The sequence below is a fragment of the Triticum urartu genome, chromosome 3A (genome assembly GCF_056163025.1).
Source record: "Triticum urartu cultivar PI428250 chromosome 3A, HENAU_Tu73, whole genome shotgun sequence".
NCBI lineage: Eukaryota > Viridiplantae > Streptophyta > Magnoliopsida > Poales > Poaceae > Triticum > Triticum urartu.
This window is the reverse complement of record NC_141875.1, coordinates 692,219,594-692,240,581: the sequence shown is the minus strand read 5'-3', so window position 1 is coordinate 692,240,581 and position 20,988 is coordinate 692,219,594. Positions and strand designations below refer to the sequence as shown.

Sequence of the window (20,988 nt, the reverse complement as noted above, 5' to 3'; positions counted from 1 at the left end):
TATTTTACTAGCGCATCCCTTGTCATGCAAGAACTTTTGTCTTGGATAAGATAGGTTTCAGTGCTATGGCAACTATGGAGGTAAAGAGAGTTTACCTGAAGACCGAGCATGGTTATACTTTCAATGTCAAATTATACAATGCAGACACATACACCTATTTTGAATGCAAAACTTGGCAAGTATTATGCAAGGCTTATGCATTTGAGCCTGATATGGTTATCACCTTTGATATTTGTCCGGAAGATGATATTGAAGGTAATAGAGACATCTGGGTCGATGTGCAGACGCCTCCAGTTCTACCATTATGTGAGTTTCTCAACAATATTTATGTCTTCGATATTGTTTATTCAAAAATAGTTGACAACTAATTTCTATGGACAACTTATTTCCATTCAAGCAAACATGTCTGGCGCTTGGTAGACAGGACCGTCCAGTGTTCCGGGGTTGAACTAAACTGCGAGGAGATAAGTCATTATGTTTCATGGCTTGAGGATCTTGATACTGTCAAGAGAAATTATTTTCTTGAATTTGAAAATCTTAGTACTCAAAACGTGCGACCAATAGTGATCGTATTAAACTACGATCACATCTATTTAGGAAAGATGATAAGATTTTTACTATTTGTCCTCAGTGCATCTTTTGCATACATTATTTTTCAAGCTAAACTTCATTACTAAGTAATGTTACTATACAATGTTCTTAAACAGGGACTCCCGATGACAGTTGTGCCTCAGTGGATCGGTACTAAAGGTGGCATGTCAATGGTTAGCTTACGGCCAAGATATACTACAATGCACATGAGTGCATTCAGGATTTCTAATAGCGAGGAATTCTTAATAGTGAAAGATTGGAGCAAAATTGTTAACAATCGCAGAGAAGTACTAGGGGGCAGCAAACAGAAGTGCAGCCCACGATTAGGAGACAGGTTCATGTGCATGCTCCAATATGATGAATCAGGAGAGCTATACATGTTCTATGCTATTTTACCTGAGAGAGAGCAGTAGAAATGATTATTAGCTATTTCATGCTCTTAATTAGTACTTGTCCTCTCATGTCTGTGTTCTTCATCCTGAACTTAATTAATCTCAAAGAGTGATTTGCTTTTGTGGCGTTATGAACGCTTATAATATCATGACCATGTTGATCTCGATGATATCTTTGCTTCTGGTACAAGTGAATGTTTCTTCTTTAAGCTAGTGTTGGTGGTGATTAGATAGCGGTAATGACTATGATGATTAAATAGTGGTAATGACGACTATGATGATTTTTAGCTAACTAGTATACTATTGTTGGTGATGATATATATGATGCAAGAGTTTTTATATTAATATGATGATGATGAGTTATTATATCATTTATGAAAGAAACCGCAGATTAGTTTCAACTGAATAGATCCTAGCTAAGCGATCAAGTATATGCCATATCCATATTACCTTGATCACCAAGTAATATGGATATGGCATATACTTGATCACTTAGCTAGGATCCACATGCATCCAGTCGAAACTAATCTGTGGTACTTTCACCTAATGATTTAACAACTCATTATAATGTAAAACAATCACTAAGATTAAATTGAAAACACAAAATTAAAGGAAAAATAAAAAATAACCCCCCCCCCCCAAACATTTAGTACCGGTTGGTGTTACCAACCGGTACTAATGGTTTACCCGCACCCGGGCCTGTCTCATGCCACGTGGTGGCACTTTAGCACCGGTTCGTGCCGAACCGGTACTAAAAGGGGAGGGGCCTTTAGTCCCCACCCTTTAGTGCCGGTTATAGAACCGACACTAAAGGCCCTTACGAACCGGTGCTAAAGCCCGATTCTGCACTAGTGTGCCCCATCCCTCCTCACCATTGCAGCCACCTCCATCTCCACCCCTCTTCTTCGTCACCCTCCCCTCTGCGCATGAACGTCGGCGCCACCGCCGCGACCGCCGCCGCCATGAGTTCATCCGTGCCAATTGGAAGCTTCGGCAACGGCAACGACGACGTCAATATGAGGGTCGTCGACACCGACATGAGTAGGAACCGAGTAAGTTTCATAATAGTAGTCTTTTAATTTGATGGCATGGGAATATATAGCTAGAGATAAGCAACAACCGAGCAAGTTCTCCACTTGGTTTGTCAATTTGTACTGATTAGTGCTTGGTTTGATTTTAATTTAGTTGTAATGTTGAGCCAATAAGAAAAAAAGAAGACAAAAATACAACATGTACAACTTTTGAACTCAAACAACCATGTAATGCCATGGAGTAATGATGCCAATTTCTTCTTTATAAATATTAGTCTTATGATGCCATGAGAACATTGTTGAAGATGATAGATTGGAAGTAATCCATGGTAGATTGTTAGGCCAATTTTTGCAGGTTAAGCCTCACTCATTGTATATAATGTAACCTCATTCTTTTGTAGGTTATGATGGCCATCATTTCCCTTTTTATAATCTTGTTCTTGTTTTATATGTTTATTATTTTCATAGGTGTACAACTAAATCATTTTTATGATAATTTGATTCCAAACATTTCATCTTTACATCTTTACATTCTTTGGGCTACATAGGATTCAGACCCGGGGGGTGGGGGGGGGGGTATGTGCAAGCTGAAGAAAAAAATATGACGTGGACATGCTCAACAAGTTGCTTCTGGCCTCTCAAAAATTATCATCACAAAGCTGTAGGTGGTGAGGGATGAGCTGCAGGATGGAGAGAGATCACCTAATTGACGGCTCAACTGATCGATGAAAGGGATCAACTGAAGAAGGAGATGGACCAGCTGACGGTTTTATGTTGAGTTGTCGTTGATCGAGAACTTATATTTTGTAATTAGTTGCAAAACTTTTATGTGCTCAATTGATTACCTATTTAACTTGTTGAATCTATTCTAAGTTGTTAATCTACTATGCTTAATTCAGTTATGTTGTTACGTAAATTGTCGTTATGTGTTGTTGACGGAAGGGAACATCAACTTTTTTTCCGCCTAGAATCTATATTGGTGGTGTGCTGTGAAAATTCAGTTGTGGCATGTCGAACCCATGCCACCAGTATATGTTAGTGGTGATGTGGAGATCCACACGCCACCAACAATTTTTATCAGTGGCACCATATTAGGGGCGTCGGGTCGACACGCCAACAGGATGCTTTTTGACACGTCACAACTAGGTAGGTTTTTCTGCACTAGTGTATCATGTATTATATCCTTGATGGTAAGAATAATAATCTCATAGTGTCGTGATTTCTCTTGGTGCACTCTTCAAACAGTTCATAACTAGGACCTTTTGAAGCAGCTTCTAAGAATGGCAGTCCAACATTGTCTATATTTTTTTTGCGGATGAAAAAAACTTGTATTACTCAATCTCTACGCTTGTACAGTCCATCGCAGCCAACTCTATGGATATGTGAGGTCCAGAGCCCAACCAAGTCATGGTTCTACCCTCAATACGAGCAAAATTAGCTAGGCTATCACTAACCTTATTCTGGCTACGATTTACATGAGTAATACAAACTTCACGAAGAGACATAAGATATTTAATCTCCTTTATGATGGACGAGTAAATGGATTGGTCAACCTCCGAAGCTTGGATCATCTTCACTGCCACAATTGAGTCCATTTCCACGATCACCGGTAGCTCACTTCTCTGGATGGCAAAGGACAAACCTTCCATACAGGCACATAACTCAGCTTCCAGTGCCTCACGACAAGAGAACAATTGCCTGCAAGAGGAAAAAATTATCGCTCCCTTATCATCACGTAGGACCATTCCAGCGCCAGCTGTTCCGTCGTCCGCAAAAGACCCATCAGTATTAAGCTTCACCCATCCGGACCTTGGCGCTGACCACTTGGTAACCTTTTTTCCATTATCATATGCGGACTCCGTCTTTCATATGTGATGGTAGACTTGCCTTTGCGTGGATCAGTAGAGAGATCAATTTTACTACCAATCAGAGAGTCCAAATAGCTTACAAAGAATCTTTTTGACGCTTCCATAGGCGGGGCTGGTTTATGGTGTACGACCTCATTGCGTATGTGCCATACCCTCCACATGGATAGCAATAACATAGATCTGTCAATCTCCTGTAGCGGTTCAAGTGCATGCAACAGCCACTCATCCCCGTTATTTTGCAGGGTAGATAAACATGGGAGAGGCCAAACTTCAGACATTGCATCCCATAAGATCCTCGCAAAGGAGCAGCGACAGAGAGCATGGTAGCAGTCCTCTGGTTCACTAGCACATACCGGACAAAGGTTACTTGTTTCAACTCCACGCCTGTACTTGTTGCACCATGTCGGCAGCGAGTTTGTAGCAACCCGCCACGCAAAATTCTGGACCGTAGGAGGAACATCCGAAGACCATATGAGCTTCCAACAAGAGCGCCGGTCGTTAGGTCGCGAGCTAGAGCCCGTTGCCGAACTCCTGTGAGCCTCTTCAAAACCCAATTGGTATGCACTCTTGACCGAAAAAACGCCAAACTTGCCCGGCCCCCAAGCCAAGGTGTCGTCCTCATGCCTAGGAGACACCCTTATTTTCAGTATCTCATTTACATCAGCCGGGAGGAAATACTCCTGCAACAGCCCAACATTCCATGAGCCATTATCATTAAGTAGATTAGACACGAAGCGGATTCTGCATCTTCCTTGTAAGGTGATGGGTTTATAGGAGAAGGGTCTTGGGATCCAATTATCGCGCCACACACGAATACTTCTGTCGTTCCCCACTCTCCAGATTAAGCTCTTTTTTAACAGATCAAGGCCATAGCTGATTGCTTGCCATGAAGAAGATGCATTGCCGGAGAAGACAGTATCATCTATGTTTCCATCCGGATAGTACCTGGCTTTGAGCACTTGTGCACACAGGCTATCAGGTTTTGAAATCAATCTCCAAGCTTGTCGTGCTAATAAGGCTTGATTAAATATTCTGTAATCTCTAAACCCGGCACCTCCTTTACTCTTTGGTTGTTGTAAATCCTTCCATGCACGCCAGTGTACTTTCCTCTTACCTTTTTCAGCACCCCAATAAAAGGCACGTACCATCCGTATTAATTCATCACACACTGAGAATGGAATCTTGAAAACACCCATCATATATGTAGGAAGAGCAAGCGCAACAGATTTAATAAGAGTCTCCCTCCCCGGTTGGGCAAGGTGACCGTCTCCCCATTGGGCCAAACGCTTGGTTAAACTCATCTGAAGGTTTTGGAATCTCCCTTTCGACATGCGACCCTCTAGAGTTGGAAGGCCAAGGTACTTCTCCTCAAACACTAAGCTAGTAACATGAAACACCCCCTGACTTCCTCCTGAATATCTTCGGGGCATGCAATACCAAAGAGGATGGAACACTTATCAAAATTAAGAGATTGTCCCGTTGCTACCCCATATTGATCCAAAGCCAATTTAACTTTCTCAGCCTGGGCTCTGCTTGCCTCAAAGAAAAGCATGGTGTCATCAGCAAATAAAAGATGTGAGATACCCGGTGCTCTTCTACACACCTTGATCGGAGATATATCACCAGAAGACACATAATGCTTCAGAATAGCGGACAGACCATCTGCCATGAAAAGGAACAAGAAGGGGGATAGAGGATCGCCTTGCCGAAGACCACGCGATGGTGCAAATGAATCTAAGAGGGTCCCATTAAGTTTGACAGAATAACTCACCGATGTGACACAAGACATTATCCAGTCCACCCATCGTTGAGAGAAACCCAGCTTTTGCATCACTTGCTTCAAGAACTTCCAATCCACCCTATCGTAAGCCTTTGAGAGGTCCAACTTGTAGGCACAGAAACTTTTTGTTGGATCCTTCTCTTGCTTAATATGGTGAATACACTCGAAGGCCACAAGAGCATTGTCTGTAATCATACGCCCTGGAATGAAGGCACTTTGCTCCGGAGAGATGATATCGTCAAGTAAAGGCCTCATACGGTTCACCAAGCACTTGGATATGACCTTGTATATAACATTACATAGGCTGATAGGTATGTAATGAGACAAACTAGTAGGGTTAGGAATTTTTGGAATAAGAACAATAGAAGTAGAATTTACTCCTTCCGGCATAATTCCGGTGACAAAAAATTCCTTCACCGCTGCTATGACACTGGTTTTTAACACATCCCAGTTATGCTGAAAAAACCTTGCCGGTAGACCGTCAGGCCCTGGGGCCTTTAATGGCCCAATCTGAAAAAGAGCATCAGATATTTCCTTATCATCAAAAGGGGCACAAAGGCGCACATTGTCCTGGGCTGACACCTTTGGTTCTAAGAGATCAATCACCCATGAAGCATCCAACGACAGATCAGCTGAAATTTTTTCCTGAAAATAATCATTCGCCAAGGCGGCCATCTCCTCAAAATTTGAGTGAACCACTCCAATAATATCAGTTAGCGCACGTATTTTATTTTTACGTGCTCGCCAAACAGCTTTACTTTGAAAGTATTTGGTGTTACGATCCCCTTCCTTTAGCCATGTGATTCTGGATCATTGCAACCACATCATCTCCTCCTGATATATCAATTCATTCATCTTATCAGTAACGTTCCTTATATCTTGTCTGTCAGCGTTCATGCTCATAAGCTCCTCCAATTGAGTACGTGACTTGGCCAACTCCCTAGATATGTTTCCAAATTTCTTATTGCCCCAAGAGTTGAGAGTTGCCAGAGTCTTCCTTAAGGCAGTTTGTAGCTTGTCCAGATTATCTACACTTCCAACCGAATTCCAAGCTTCCTTAATCACTTCTGGCAGTTCCACATCCCGTTCCCAAAACACCTCGTACCGTCTTATTTTTGGTCCTCGCTGACCCACGTCTGGGGCGCCCTAGAGGGCCAGCGCCACATGATCAGAGCACGGTGAGACGACATGCTTGACGGTATAGAAAGGTTGTCTATATTTGTTGTCACGATTAAAGCAACCTAGTACTAGAGAAGCTTTTAAATTTTTTAATCAATTCTTATATCTAATTTCTTGTATTTAGGCACCAATTGCATTTTTACATTTTTCTTAAAAAATGAATCAAACCTAAATTTGTTCCAAAAGAGTGAAATTTGGCATGGGGTGGTATTATGGGTGTATTGGGAGGTGAAAAGTCAGATAAGAAATGACAATTGTTTGGTTGCGCTTTGCTTTCAAAAGGACGGACCTACAACGATGTGTTTCTGTGCACAATTTGATACAAATGGTCTGCAGTGAAAAATCCTTCTGTTTGTGTTCAAACTGAAGTCTGAATTAAACATGTTCTGAATTAGTTTGTTGACAAAAAGAACCGTTGTAGTCAATGGCAGGTGGAACACACATGTAATGTGAGTTTTCCTTTTGTCTTCGCAGCCTCTATATTTCATATGTCAGAGGCCACAAATATGAAAACTGTTAGAGTTACTAAGTGGTTTACATGATAACGGGTGTCCTTAAGTTCTGGCGTAGGGAAACTGCCGCTCCATCTTCCCACACTCTCCCCTCCTCTCCCCTACGCCGCGCGCCGCTCTGGCCGCGGCGGCCACCAGATCCGGCCATTATGGCCGCCAGCTCCTCCGCCGGAAACCCTGCTCGCCTCGGCCGGTGCTCCCCGCAGCCCGGTGGGGGCGCGCCTCGGACCGTTGGACCCTCGACCCCCCCCCTTCCCCGTGGTCCGCGGCCTCGACGACTGCTGCGTCAGATCCGGCCTCGACGCCGCGAATCCTGCACCGGGACGGCCGCCCCACGGCAGGTGCGTCGCTGGGACCGCCGGATCCTTGTAGTTCCCCTTGCGGGGGGGGGAGGGGGGGGGGGCGGTGCGCCTTAAATCCCTGGTTGTCCGCCGCGACCCCCCTGCCCCCGTTTCCTCTTCGGGACAGGCAGGCGCGACGGGCGATGGATGGACGGAGGTCCGCTCCCGGAAGAAAGGGAGGCCCCGCTCACGCTCGTCGGATCAAAGGAAGCACCCTCTGTGGCAGCGCTCGGACCGCCGCGGCTCATACAATACGGGTGGCGGCAGGGAGGCCTTCTTAAGCCGTTTCAAAGGCAAATGCTTCCGCTGCCTCAGTGAGCTCCACCGTCGGGTAGATTGTCGTGATCCCCTCCGCTGCATCATCTGCAAGCGCGTTGGGCATTACGGCAAGGAGTGCCCGCAGAACCCTCGGAACGGAGGGCCCGGGGGTCCTGCTCGAGATCGCCTGAAGCTGCCCGCTGCCGCGCGCGCCCCGGTCCAAGACCGCCTCGTCTTCCCGGCGGCGCCCCCCCCATCCCGACATGAACCGCCTGCTCCTGTGCGATCCGGCCAGGCGGCCGCGTGAGAGCCACCGGGTGATCGTGGCCACACCGGCGCTGGAGCTCGAGGAGCACGTTCTGCGCCAGCACGCCGTCACCCTCACCGCTGCCGACCGCTCGCACTCCACCACCCCAGCGGCCGTCAGCAGGGTGATCTTCGAGCAGCTCTCCACCAGCCCGCATCAGTTGCGCGTCACGGCGCACCAGCCCGAAGCCTTCCTCGTCCACTTCGACCTCCCCGCGCACCGGGACAATGCCGTGCGGCGCGCCGTCATCAAGGTCGACGGCTGCAAGTACTTCATCAGGGTGTGGAATGAAGACGACCACGCCGCAATCCTCAAGTTCAACCATCACGTGCGCGTGGTGATAGAAGACCTGCCGATGCAGTTCTGGAACCTGCCGGGTGCCGAGGAGGCCCTCGGCAACATCAGCCGCGTCGACCGGCTGGACTCGCGCACTCTCGAGAGGGGGCACACCAAAACCTTCGCGTGCTGGCTCTAGGTCTGGGATGTTGCCCACATCCCAACCAAGCGCGCCCTCTGGGTGCTCAAGCGCGGCGCCGGCCGCTCAGATGAGATCATCGGCATCGCCCCCGACGACCGCCGTGTTCCTCCGCCGCCTGGAGCACGCCGATACGACATGCTGATCCACGTCGACCTGCTCGAGGACTGGTTGCCCCTTTCGCCGCGCTCCTCCCACTCGGGGCAGAGTGGCCTGCCTTCTTTGGATGACAGCGACGACCGCCCACTCCCCCGCGTCGAGCCGAGCACCTAGGTCGCCCATGTGGAGGACGGCCAGGGCCGGGCGCGCAGCTCCGCGCCGTGTGCCGGCCCGGCTGGCTGCGGCCCGATCCTGGGCGGCTCTGATCGAGACCGCAATGGTGATGGTGGGAGTGGAGGTTCGAGCCGGTCCTGGAAGGATCGGCTGCTCGAGCATGGCTGCCACGCCAGGAGCGGCGGCGATGGCGTCATCAACAGCGTGCATCGCCAGCGCAGCCGCACCCCGGTCGGAAGCCGCCGCTTCGTGGGCCGCAAGGAGGAGGGTTCGAGCTCCAACACCAACACTCTGCGCGCCACGCCGCCCAAGCCGCTTCGACCGGTGTAGGCCGCGCCGGCTGAAGCGGACTCGATCGCTTAATTCTTCTCCTTCTTCGACTCGGGGCGCGCCCTCTCGCCGCCCCCGCGCACGGACTGCATGCACTTGGAGATGGAGAACGCGATGATCGAAGCCCTGCGCACCCCGCTTGCTTTCGAAGACGGTGGTCGCTCCCCTCCATCCCGCCTGAGTGTCAAGCCAGGGGAGCTCGAGAGCCCAGCGATGCTGCCGTGCTTGCTGCCCTGCGTCAGCTCCCCTGCAGCAGCCACGGTGGGCTTCCAGCTGGATGCGGTGACCCAGCAAGTGGGCGAGATGGTGATCGACAGCCGCAATGAGCAGGCGGCTCAGCTGTTCGAGGCGGTGCCCGCACCCATTCTTCCGCGCCTGCCTCCACGCCCTCGCCACCCTGCTCCGCCAAAGTCCAGGGCTCTCTCGACCCCCTCTCACCGAGCGCACGTCAGGCTGCGGCAGACATCACCACCCTAGTGGCCCAGAGGTCGGTGCTGCGCCTCATCCAGGAGCTTGGCGAGCTCGGCCCAAAGGACAAGATGACACCAAAAGCGGCCGCCCAGATCATGAAGCGCTTCCAAGAGCCACTGTCGGAGGGCAACATCGCTGTCATTGCAAAGCTCACCGGCCTCGATCAAGGCGCTCTCAAGATCGCGGCGGGCATGGCAGGTCTGGCAGATGCTGAGGAGATTCTGCAAGTGTAGTAATGTTAGCATTATCATATGTAGCTAGGATCCGCCAGCGGCTGGTCTTCAACCGTCTTGAGCTAGGTTTAGTGTCAATGTTTAGTTCCTCGATGATGTGGTTAGCTGTGTGGCGACGGGGTTTTGGGCCTACTGGTGGCCGTCGCCGCCCCAGGCTGTATGTGATGGTGTTTCGTCCCTGCATTAGTAGTTTTTTCAGCTGGCGGAGCGACAACTGGTTTTTAGATGAATGACAATACCATGAACTTCATGTCATGGAATGTTAGGGGACTAAACTGCCCTGCGAAGCGTACTGCGATCAACGGCGTGGCCACCGCGCATAGATTAGCAATGTTGTGTTTGCAGGAGACCAAGATAGAGGTGTGGTCGACGGCGATTGCCAGGGAGATCGGTGGCTCCTCGCTGCAAGGCTGCGTCGTCCTCCCAGCTGTAGGTACTAGAGGGGGTGCGGCCATTTTTTGGGACAAAACGGTAGTCGACGTAGTTTCTCATAGCATAGGAAGGTTCTCCATTACAGCTAGGGTTCTTGAGCTCCACTCTGGGCTGCACTTCTGGATCACCACGGTGTATGGGCCAACAGATGACGCCCAGAAAGATAGCTTCCTGGCTGAAATCGCTGCGATAGCTCCATCTACGGCAGAGCCATCGATGATCAATGGCGATTTTAACATGATCTACCAGGCTGCTGACAAGAACAATGCCAATATAAACAGAAGAATGATTGAAAGTTCAGGAGGGCCATTGATCAAGCTAGACTGAGGGAGATAAAATGCAAAAACCGACGTTTCACTTGGAGCAACGAAAGAGAAGTGCCAACGCTTTGCAGCATCGACAAAGTGTTCTGCAACGAGCACTGGGAAGTACTGCACCCTGATCACATCCTAGTGGCTGCCTCTACATATTTTTCGGATCATTGCCCGCTGTACCTGACAGCCGCAAGCAAGCCATGCAGACAGACATGTTTCAGGTTTGAGAGTTTCTGGCCGCGCTTCCCCCGCTTCATAGAAACTGTTCTGCGAGCGTGGCAATGGCCAGTGCACCATGACTGCCCTTTTGTCAGGGTGAAGAAGAAGCTTGAGAGGACGGCGGCGAACCTGAAGATATGGAGCAAAACCACTTTTGGGAGGGCAACCATGCAGTTTCACATAGCAAATGAAGTCATCCGTTTGCTTGATCTAGCCCAGGAGAGCAGAAGACTGTCGGCAGCCGAGATCAACCTCAGAAAGCAGCTGAAACTCAAGGTCCTAGGGTTGGCAGCCATTGAGAGAGCACGGAGGAGGCAAGCTTCAAGGATCACATGGCTGCGGGTTGGTGATGCGAGCACTAAGTTTTTCCATGCTAAAATGAGAGCAAGAAGCAGAAAAAACTACATTCATTCTCTTGCAAGCAGTAGCACAGTGGCTTACGAACATGAGGAAAAAGAAAAAATGATTCATGATCACTTCCAAAGCAGTCTGGGCAAACAGGAATCACGCCAAGCAACCCTAAACTGGGACAGGATAAACGTCCCGAGGATTGACCCGCAGGGTTTGGACGCTCCCTTCTCACACGCAGAAGTTTGGGCAGCGATAGTCGACTCCCCAGCGGATAAAGCCCCAGGTCCGGACGGTTTCAATGGCCATTTTTTCAGATCTTGTTGGCATATAATCAAAGAGGACATCATGGCTGTTTTTCAAAAATTCTATCACCTCTCAGGGCAAAACTTTGCAAGCCTCAACACTGCCCTCATTGTGCTCCTGCCCAAGAAAAACAGTGCTTCTGAAGTGGGACATTTTCGGCCGATCAACCTCATACACTCAATCGCAATACTAATCTCAAAGGTGCTCTCGACTAGGCTATCCGGGGCCCTCAGTGCAATCATCTCCCCGGCACAGACGGCATTTCAAAAAGGAAAGTGCATCCACGACAGCTTCCAATACGTTCAAAGTTCAGTAAGGATGCTGCACCGCATGAACAAGAAGGCTCTGTTTTTCAAACTGGACATAGCAAAGGCCTTCGATTCAGTCTCTTGGGAGTACATGTTCGAGCTGATGGAGCGGATGGGCTTCCCACCAAGATGGCTTGACTGGATCGCACTGCTGCTATCTACGGCATCGTCGTCATGCATGCTCAACGGAGTCCCTGGACCACAGATCTCCCACAGGTGCGGTTTCAGACAAGGCGATCCCCTCTCTCCGCTGCTCTTCATCATGGCAATCGACCCGTTGCACCACCTGCTCGCAGCCGCTGCAGCGGAGGGAGCAATGGCTCCGCTGCCAGGTCGGGGGATCAGCATGAGAGCCAGCCTATACGCGGATGATGCGGTGATCTTTGCAAATCCAGAGAAGGAAGAAGTGGAAACGCTGCTTTTTCTACTGAAAAAATTTGGCGACTGCACGGGGCTCAAACTGAACTAGGCTAAGTCTTCGGTGATTCCAATAAACTGCAATGACATTTAGCTGTCTGAGGTGCTTGCTAGTTTCGGAGGACAGCAAACCTCTTTTCCAACCACCTATCTTGGACTGCCCATTTCCAGGAGAAAATTAAGGCTGGTGCACTTCCAATTCATAACCGACCGAATTCGATCTAGGCTGGCGGGATGGAAGGGTCGGCTCATGAGCATGGCTGGCAGGCGAGTCCGCGTGCGTGCGGTGCTAACTGCGCTGCCAGTGTTTGCCATGACCGTCCTCAAGGTCCCAAAGAAAATCCTAAGAGAAGTGGACAAGGCTCGCAGGCAGTTCCTCTGGGCGCAGGATGAGAAAATCACCGGGGCCAAATGCAAGGTGGCTTGGGATAAGGTATGCCGGCCGGTGGACAAGGGAGGGCTGGGCATCCTGGATCTCCACCGTTTCGGCGCGGCCCTGCGGATGCGATGGCTTTGGCTTTCATGGCAGCAACAGCATAACCCCTGGATGAGCTTTCCCGTCCCATGCGATCACGACGATCGTGTGCTCTTTGCATCGGCCACCTCAGTGCAGCTGGGAAACGGAAGAACAGCCACTTTTTGGACAAGCTCTTGGTTGGGATCAATGCCTCTATGCCAAGAGTTCCCAACTCTTTTCCAGCACTCGCGTGGCAAGGGCAGGACAGTTCAAGAGGCCCTGGCAAATGACAAATGGATTCAAGACCTGCAGCACGGCAATAGGGCCGAAATGGTGGTTCAGTACCTGCAGCTCTGGCGAAAGCTTCGCAGGGCCAACGTCGCACTAACAACGGAGGAAGACTCGATCACCTGGGTGGCAGGTGGTGGAAACGTCTATACTGCCAGTGCTGCTTACAAACTGCAGGCAGGCGATGCCCCTAATCCCGGAATCAAGGCGGCAATCTGGAAGGCTTGGGCCCCTGGAACCGTTAAGATGTTTGCATGGCTTCTCCTCCAAGACAGACTCTGGTGCAACGATCGCCTGCAGCGGCGTGGGTGGCCAAACGGTTACTTCTGCGCTCTCTGTCTCAGAAATCTCGAATGTTCTACGCACCTACTCTGGGATTGCCCGCTCGCACGATCGGTTTGGGAGGCGGCATCCTCCTGGAATGGATGTGCAGCCCTGCAGCTTGCCAGAACAACGAGCCACTCATCACTGAGGCACTGGAAAAAAACAGTCCAACTAGCACCATCAAATTCCAGGAAAGGGCTCAAGACGATGATGATGCTGATAGCCTGGGAGATATGGAAGGAGAGAAATGCATGTGTTTTCAACAGCAAACTCCCCCATGCTGAAGACGTGCTGCACTCCATCAGGAACACGATCGAGCTATGGAGAATGGCGGGAGCAACATGCCTAGAGCCCCCCTTTGGGGAATATGTAGCGAGAGATTAGGCCGAGGGCTAAGTCGGTCACCTGTAGTTTTCATTTTCATTTCTCAAACTGCATCCATGATCGCTTGATCACCCCCAGTTCTCCCGCTGCTTTCTTCTAAATCAATGAAGCCGAAAACCCCGGATCTTTCAAAAAAAAAAAGTTCTGGCGTAGAATAGGTCTGATTGTTCATTTACTCCCTCCGGTCCTTTTTAGTTCGCATATTAGATTTGTCTGAAGTCAAGCTTCGTAAAGTTTGCCCAACTTTATAAAAAAATACCAACATTCACAATGTGAAATCAATACTAGTAGATGCGTCATGACTTAAAGTTTCATGTTGTATGACTTTATCATGGTAGATGTTGATATTTTTTCATATAAATATGGTCAAACTTTGTAGAGTTTGACTTCAAACAATTCTTATATGCAGAATAAAAAGGACCGGAGGGAGTATTTCATATATAGTCCACGAGTAACACCATCCACAAAACGGGCCAAGAGACCAATTCATATGTGCTAGGAAACAATATCGCCCTCGTCCTGAAGCCACGCAGCTACATAAATGATATCAGAAACCCAGCACCACCAATCCAGCATGTCAAAGACCCAGCTAAATAAACCCAGCACCACCAATCGACCAATCCAGCACATCTAAAGACAACATCACATCCACCATCCATAGGATAGAACCGGCGCACGGTTTTCTTACGTTTTCTCTCTACTAGGGATCAACTCAACTAAAGTAAGCAACATTTTCACCGTGCCAGCGAGACAGACCAGACTATACAATTCTTCATGTCAAAGACTCATCAGGATACCAAATTCGTCGACGGGATTTGAAGCACGAGAGAGCAGGGGCAGGGAGACGTGCCTAGTTGTCACACGCCCTAAACAGAGTCAGCAGGCCCAGGAACAGATTGATGATGTCAAGGTAGAGCATGACGGCAGCCCAGACATACTCGTCATACTTGTAACGCTTGATGATGCTGCCCGTGTCATAGACAATGTAGCCACTGAAGATGAGTGCCGCCAGCGTGCCATAGATCATGTGAGAGAGCTTGCCCAGCGGGAAGAAGATCTGCAAACAGAAGTCATGATCAGTACTTGCATTATAGAATAGAGAAGACTGATAGGTAAATGGGCGACACACCTAACTAGAGAAGGGAACGGACGGCATCTAACCTGAATGAAAGCAAAGACGAGCAAAATCATCAGAGAAGCAAATAGGAAAGGACCAAGGAAGCTAAAGTCCTTGCCCCTCCTTGCAGCCCAGAAGGTGTAAGCAGTGAGGCTCAAGACAACCACAATTGTAAGAATCCCAGCCTGCAAAATGACCTTGCCTGCACACATAGCGGACTATTTTAGCAGTGGTTCTTTATCAAAGAAAACCCATCCTACCAACAAAGTACAAAACACACACATATATATATAAGAGGACGGCTACTAAATGAACTAATTGCTTTCTTACCATCGCATACATCTCTAAATGAACTATCATGTAAATTTGACTAAACAATAAAGCACATGCATGCTAAAATCTGAAGTAAATGGCAGTGATGCATTGAAGAAGCAAACTAGCAGCAACCTCCTGCGATGTGGTACAAGATAGAAAGAACCTTGGAATTGGTACAACCCCAAAATGCAGTGGTGAACACTAACGCAAACACAAATGGATGACAGATCACAGAGTGCCTGTCAATATAACTATGTCCAAATCGAAAGATTATGTATTTTCAATCACTTTAATCCAATGAGATTTAACCAGCACATGCATGAAGCATCTATTGTCTTATCACGACACTAGTATGATATATCAACTGAAAATCCTTTCTATCTTGATAAAAGTTTAAGCTAGTCCTGCAACCTAAATCACGTCCTTACCAGAACCATGTCAACTTGAGCAGCTCGGCTGGCATATTATTGGACAAATCGGCCCTTCAGATCAAAGAGCAGCTCGGCTGACATATTATTGCTATCATAACACTATGTATCTTAAAACAAATAGTTGCCGGAAGAAACAGTAAAAATATATGCAAGTTCCAACCAATGTTCTATGAAAAGCAAAGGTTACTGTTTGCCAATTTCTTAGTGAAAAAGTAACCGCTGAAAATAGCAAAGCCAGCTCTTCTAAAAAGGTAATCCTGCTAGCTGGCAATACTACAAATGCTTCTAACTCAGACAAGCATATCAATCATAAATGGTGACCAACAACTACAATTTGCCCTCAACACAGACTAGGAAAATGCATCAACTACAGTCACATGGGCTGCCTGGCCGTGTCTACCATTTGCACGGGTATGGCAAATTGGCAGCAGATGTATTTCTGAACCCAGTCCACACGCAAACAAAATGCTTCACAATAACAGTATGAAACTATCAATTGTCGCACATGGTGACTAGCACAATTGCCATACGATAACAGTAGGAAGCTAATAGTACGAAAATATCTACTAGCCATGGATATGTAATGAATTAACACAATGAGAGGAGCATTAAAGGCACATGGTGAACAGGCTAGGAGTTGGCAGATGTGACTCAAGAATTTGATGGTGCGGGAGCTATCAGATTCTGATGATAGCATGTGCTGATTTACATAAGCAGCAGAGCGACTCAAGAAGAAGCTAGGAGCAGAAAGAGTACCACTGGTAAAGGCACATGTCAAGCCCACAGAGAAGCTGATGGCCACTGTGAAGACGCCAAGAAGCAGCAAGTTGATTGGGTGCTTCTGGCGGTAGATGTGCAGCGGGCACAGCACTGCGTAAAAACAACAAGCATTTTAGCAAGTGGCACAGCACTGCATACCAAAAATTAACAGGCATTTTAGAAACAGAATAACTTCCAGCTGCAATTCACAAAGCTACCACGTCCCAATCTACAGTAGTATAGCAAAATTAAGAGTGCATGGGACGTTCCTGCAAAAAACAGGAGTTGTAATCCATAGCTTTGCAGGGACGAGAATGCAAAGAAAGCAAAGGGAAAGTTAGTCCTGTCCTGTGACCAAGGCCCTCAAAATCGGACATAATTAAATCTTTTATTTTTTGCGGGAAGGACATGATGAAATGGCACGCATACAAATTCGTCGAAATGCCCGGAAGCAACGACCTTTTATTTTCAGGGGATTCACTCCAAGTCTTTATGCTTGCAGGCGTACAATCAAGAAAGAGCTCCAGTGGCTAGTTCACAGAGCGAAACGAAAATCTTCTTCAGATCTACCAAATTGGGACCGTCGATTCCGATAATTGTGCAACATATTTGTTTTGTGGCGTTTAAAACGCACTTGTTGTATGTCGTAACTTAATTTTGTACAGCCCCTGTAGGCCTTGACATACATACTCTGTTTCTTTTACCAAAAAGAGAAAACCCTCGCTGCAATTGGATCACAAATTCGTAATGGAGGAGAAATGGTTTGAGGCCTCACCGACGAAGGGGAAGACGAGGATGAAGACGTACAGCCCGAGGCCGGCGTAGGAGGAGACGAAGAAACGCGGGATGCTGCTGACTTTGACGAAGACGACCGCGACGGCGGCGGTGAGGAGCAGCTGCAGGCAGAGGACGACGTAGATCTTCCGGATGAGCGCCCAGCGCAGCTCGGGGCTCTCCATCGTCCCCTTCGGTGCCGCGGTGCCCGCCTCGATATCGCCGCCGCCCTTCATCTCGCCCGGCGTTGCCTCCGGAGGTAGGGTTTTCGCGGGTGTGGCGGAAAGCGAACGGGGGAGTGGGCAGGACGGAGCAAAGCGAACGGAGGCAGTATATAGTCAGATCAGATGACACCGATCAACCTGCTGGGCCCACTGGTCAGGCAGAAAAGAATCATGGACGGTGGAATTGTTACGCGGTTTCTTCTTGTTGGGGGAGAAAGGCAGATGCTATCTTTTTCTTTTCTGATTGATGATTAGCAAAAGAGAGTCCGTGCGTTGCAACGGGAGAAAAAGAAGTTATAATCTTCAATGGCGATGATCATATTCTGTTCACATCTCATCATCGCATGATTTGGAAATTTGTTCACAAATACAAGAAAATGTTTCTTTTTTGAAATTTATTCAAAATTGAAGCAATGTTCACATTTTCAAAAAAATATCATGGTTGTGAAAAAAACTTGGTACTTCAAAGAATTATTATGAAATTCAGAAAACATTGTTTTAAAAGCATACTATAATATTCCAATCCACCCGGCAGTTAACCCTTCAAAATTCACGCGGGTGTAAGTCACAAACACTCAGAAGCATTACTGTTTAACTACGTATTCGATCATTCGTGAACACTTCACAAATTTGGGAACATTTTTTACTATTTACAAAAAAAACTTTAAAAATTGTGACATTTTTTACATTGCGGACTGTTTTTAAGCATTTTCTTTTGAATCGGTGAACAATTCTAGTATAGACGAACATTTTTTTCGAAATTGTTGGATATTTTTTGAAATCCACAAACATTTTTTGAAATGCATGAACATTTTCTGAATCAACAAACATTTTATGAAACAATAAACTCTTATGTAATTCAAGAAATGTTTTTCAAAATTTACGATATTTTTCAAATTAGCAAACATTTTTTCAGTTTAATTAATAATTTTTAATACACGGACTTTTTTTCAAACTGATATACTCTTTTATTTTATGAACATTTTTCCAAAATCACGAACATTTCTTTGAATATGCGAATATTTTAGAAAAATCCCGAGCATGTTTTAAATTCACAAACATTTTATGTTTTCTTGGACATTTTATTTCAAAAAAACTCAGTTTTTTAAATTTTCAAAAGCTTTTGGAATTGCTAATTATTTAAAGTAAAAAACAAAAATAAAAATAAAAAAGAAACTAAAAAACTGGCGTGTGCACATGTGCCGGCCCAAACGGTATAGTAGGTTCCTATGCTTGGGCCGGCCAGGCGGGGGATCCCGTGCAAAACGTTTTGTCACTTATAGGTGGCATTGGGTAATATTTTGCAATTTTAATGACATACCGCCAGAAGCAATAGGCCCTTTATTATTAGGTATAGATATGAAGGGAAAGAAATTGGACAGGGGCTCTGTGCCTCTGTCCGCCTCGATAGCCACACAAGATAGGTTTTTTATTTTTTCGAGGAAAAAACAACATAGGTTTTTTCTCGAGCGGTTTCGAATTTGGATTTGTGGAGAGGGAACAAGTGGAGGTGCACTAAAAGAAATACCAGAAAAGACGGTATTCCATACAACCGTGTCCGCTCATATGACCGGCCGTATGACGTGGAAACCGATGCTCCTCGTCCACCTGAATAACCTTTATAAACGTGCCTTCGCCAAATGGATAACAGAGAGCCACCGAAACAACCAATCTTCATCATCACCGTAGCCATCTTCAACAACCCTAGCCACCGCCATTTCCCATCTCCATAGCCATCACCTTCACCTCCACCATAGCTCTCAGCAATGTAGTCATACTTGTAATCGTGTATCACACACGACATCTATTGTAAGACATATTATCAATATATCAATCTTCATGATGTGTTCTTTGTGTGATCTTCATGTGTGAGTAGTTCGGTAAGGTATGGGTTGAGGCAAAAGCCTTGCAACCAGAAGTATTTGTTGTGGGGATCAACAGAAGGGTTTTGAATTAACATCTCGTATGTGTGAAATAAAATGGTTCCATAGTTGTCTCTTGTCTCGTTCGCGTTCTTCATCCATGCAGGTACCCAGAATCACGTAGGACGAGCCACGGAGAGGCTAAGGGCAGGGAGACTATGAAGTGTTATTGTGAATACTAGTAACAGAAAGGTTTAGTACGTAACACGGATCCTATCCCTGGGGCACAAGACATGTAGTCATAAATGCCCAATGCTTTTGTCTGATTATAGCAATCTTAATTATCGAGGCAACCCCGTGCAACAGATAGGGCATTCAGTTGGACAACTAACTTTTGATGCAGGACGCGTGTCGGTCAAGACATAATTTGGACACATCCCCCACTTCGGTACATAACAAGCACATCTTGATGGGTGACTTCAAGAGCACAAATTAAGATCATATCTAATCATAACACAAATATATGGTTGTAAGCATTAAGACCTCATACCCATGCCTATTTTTTATTACAACTGTCTTTCAACAGTTGTTTGGTTTCGATCCGGTCAAAAGCTATAATTATTTCTTTAACAAAAGCTTGCTTAAGACCCTAGCTTAAAGGGCATCATCCTCCCGTTGGATCAATAACTCAGGGTCACCTCTGGGAAAAAAAAGGAGAGAATCCTTTCTACCCTATTTTTGGATCACCAAAGGAAGTAATCACTGGCGTGGATTCATACCCCGCGGTCCCTGCCAGTTGTAACTCAAGTACCAGTGGCGGACGTGACTTTGCGTTCGCAAATGTGCCCGCCACTCATATTTTGGCTCATGGCTTTTGTGGATGAAAATACTAGTGGCTGACACGGACTGCAGCCCGGCACTAGTAACAAAAGTATCAGTGGCGGTCGCGACTTTTGTGGCCTCCAATGGTAATTTTCAGATGACTTATGGAAAGTACCAGTGCGGTTGGCTTGCCCGTGATTGGTGTTTTTGCTAGTTTTTTAGAATGTTTGGGTTTTAGTGTTTTAGGTTTAGGCTTATGCTTTAGTTTTTCTACATTAAAGTTACATCATTGGAAGTTCCATGTAAGAGCTTCTACAACCGAACCCCTCAAGCCCCCCCCCCCTAAACGTCTGGGTGGATAGCCGGGACACAACCTGGCCACAAAATCACCACTCAACCGTCCCCCACACACCCAGCCCAAACGTATGGGTTGTCCGACATCCCTCATGTCCATCTCATATGCGGGGCGGATATGGGAACGCTCGGGCGTGCCCAAACGCGTCTTCCACGTCGGACTTATGGGTGGGGAATGTGCAAAAAACCATCAGTCCCCTGGGTTCTTCCTTCTATTTTGTGAGGACACATTCATGTCGTCACTCTAGCGCACTACACAGGAGACCAAAATATGCTATTTAAGACGGGTGATGAAGGTGACCCTAGGTGCTCCCATTCCCCTCCTCTCCATGTAGTCTGCGCCGCCATCGCTTCCACCTCCCCTTCCCTTTCCAAAGTGAGCTTGGCGTCTGCAATAGTCTGGCAAAAGGTATTACAAATTGATCACAACCAAGTGTTGAGAGGAGACCGCCACCGAGGAGGCACGTCATGCTTCTCAAATTGTGGCGTAAT

The 20,988-nt window shown here is 47.2% G+C and overlaps 2 protein-coding genes and 1 pseudogene across 2 annotated transcripts; 2 read left to right on the top strand and 1 right to left on the bottom strand.

The window, feature by feature from the left end:
- Positions 1-8,215: 8,215 nt before the first annotated feature.
- LOC125547225 (uncharacterized) lies at positions 8,216-10,800 on the top strand (annotated as a pseudogene).
- Positions 10,801-11,978: 1,178 nt separating this feature from the next.
- LOC147981701 (secreted RxLR effector protein 78-like) lies at positions 11,979-12,437 on the top strand. The gene has a single exon (XM_087516057.1). It carries the CDS (start codon positions 11,979-11,981, stop codon positions 12,435-12,437), a length of 459 nt encoding a protein of 152 aa, XP_087372183.1.
- Positions 12,438-14,298: 1,861 nt separating this feature from the next.
- LOC125546018 (protein LIFEGUARD 2-like) lies at positions 14,299-17,553 on the bottom strand. The gene is made up of 4 exons (XM_048710093.2): positions 17,236-17,553; positions 16,458-16,571; positions 15,000-15,157; positions 14,299-14,895 (listed from the first exon to the last, which is right to left on the bottom strand). Exons 1-4 carry the CDS (start codon positions 17,468-17,470, stop codon positions 14,689-14,691), a joined length of 714 nt encoding a protein of 237 aa, XP_048566050.2. The 5' UTR covers positions 17,471-17,553; the 3' UTR covers positions 14,299-14,688.
- Between the last annotated feature and the right edge of the window lie 3,435 nt (positions 17,554-20,988).

What these genes read in the sequence shown, in the direction of transcription:
- LOC147981701 (XM_087516057.1), top strand. Translation starts at nt 11,979, where the DNA reads ATGCTGCACCGCATGAACAAGAAGGCTCTGTTTTTCAAACTGGACATA.
- LOC125546018 (XM_048710093.2), bottom strand. Translation starts at nt 17,470, where the DNA reads ATGAAGGGCGGCGGCGATATCGAGGCGGGCACCGCGGCACCGAAGGGG. An exon ending in GACATGTGCCTTTACCAGTG is followed by an intron (nt 15,158 to 16,457) that starts GTACTCTTTCTG and finishes CTATGTGTGCAG; the next exon opens with GCAAGGTCATTTTGCAGGCT. An exon ending in TCGTCTTTGCTTTCATTCAG is followed by an intron (nt 14,896 to 14,999) that starts GTTAGATGCCGT and finishes TTCTGTTTGCAG; the next exon opens with ATCTTCTTCCCGCTGGGCAA.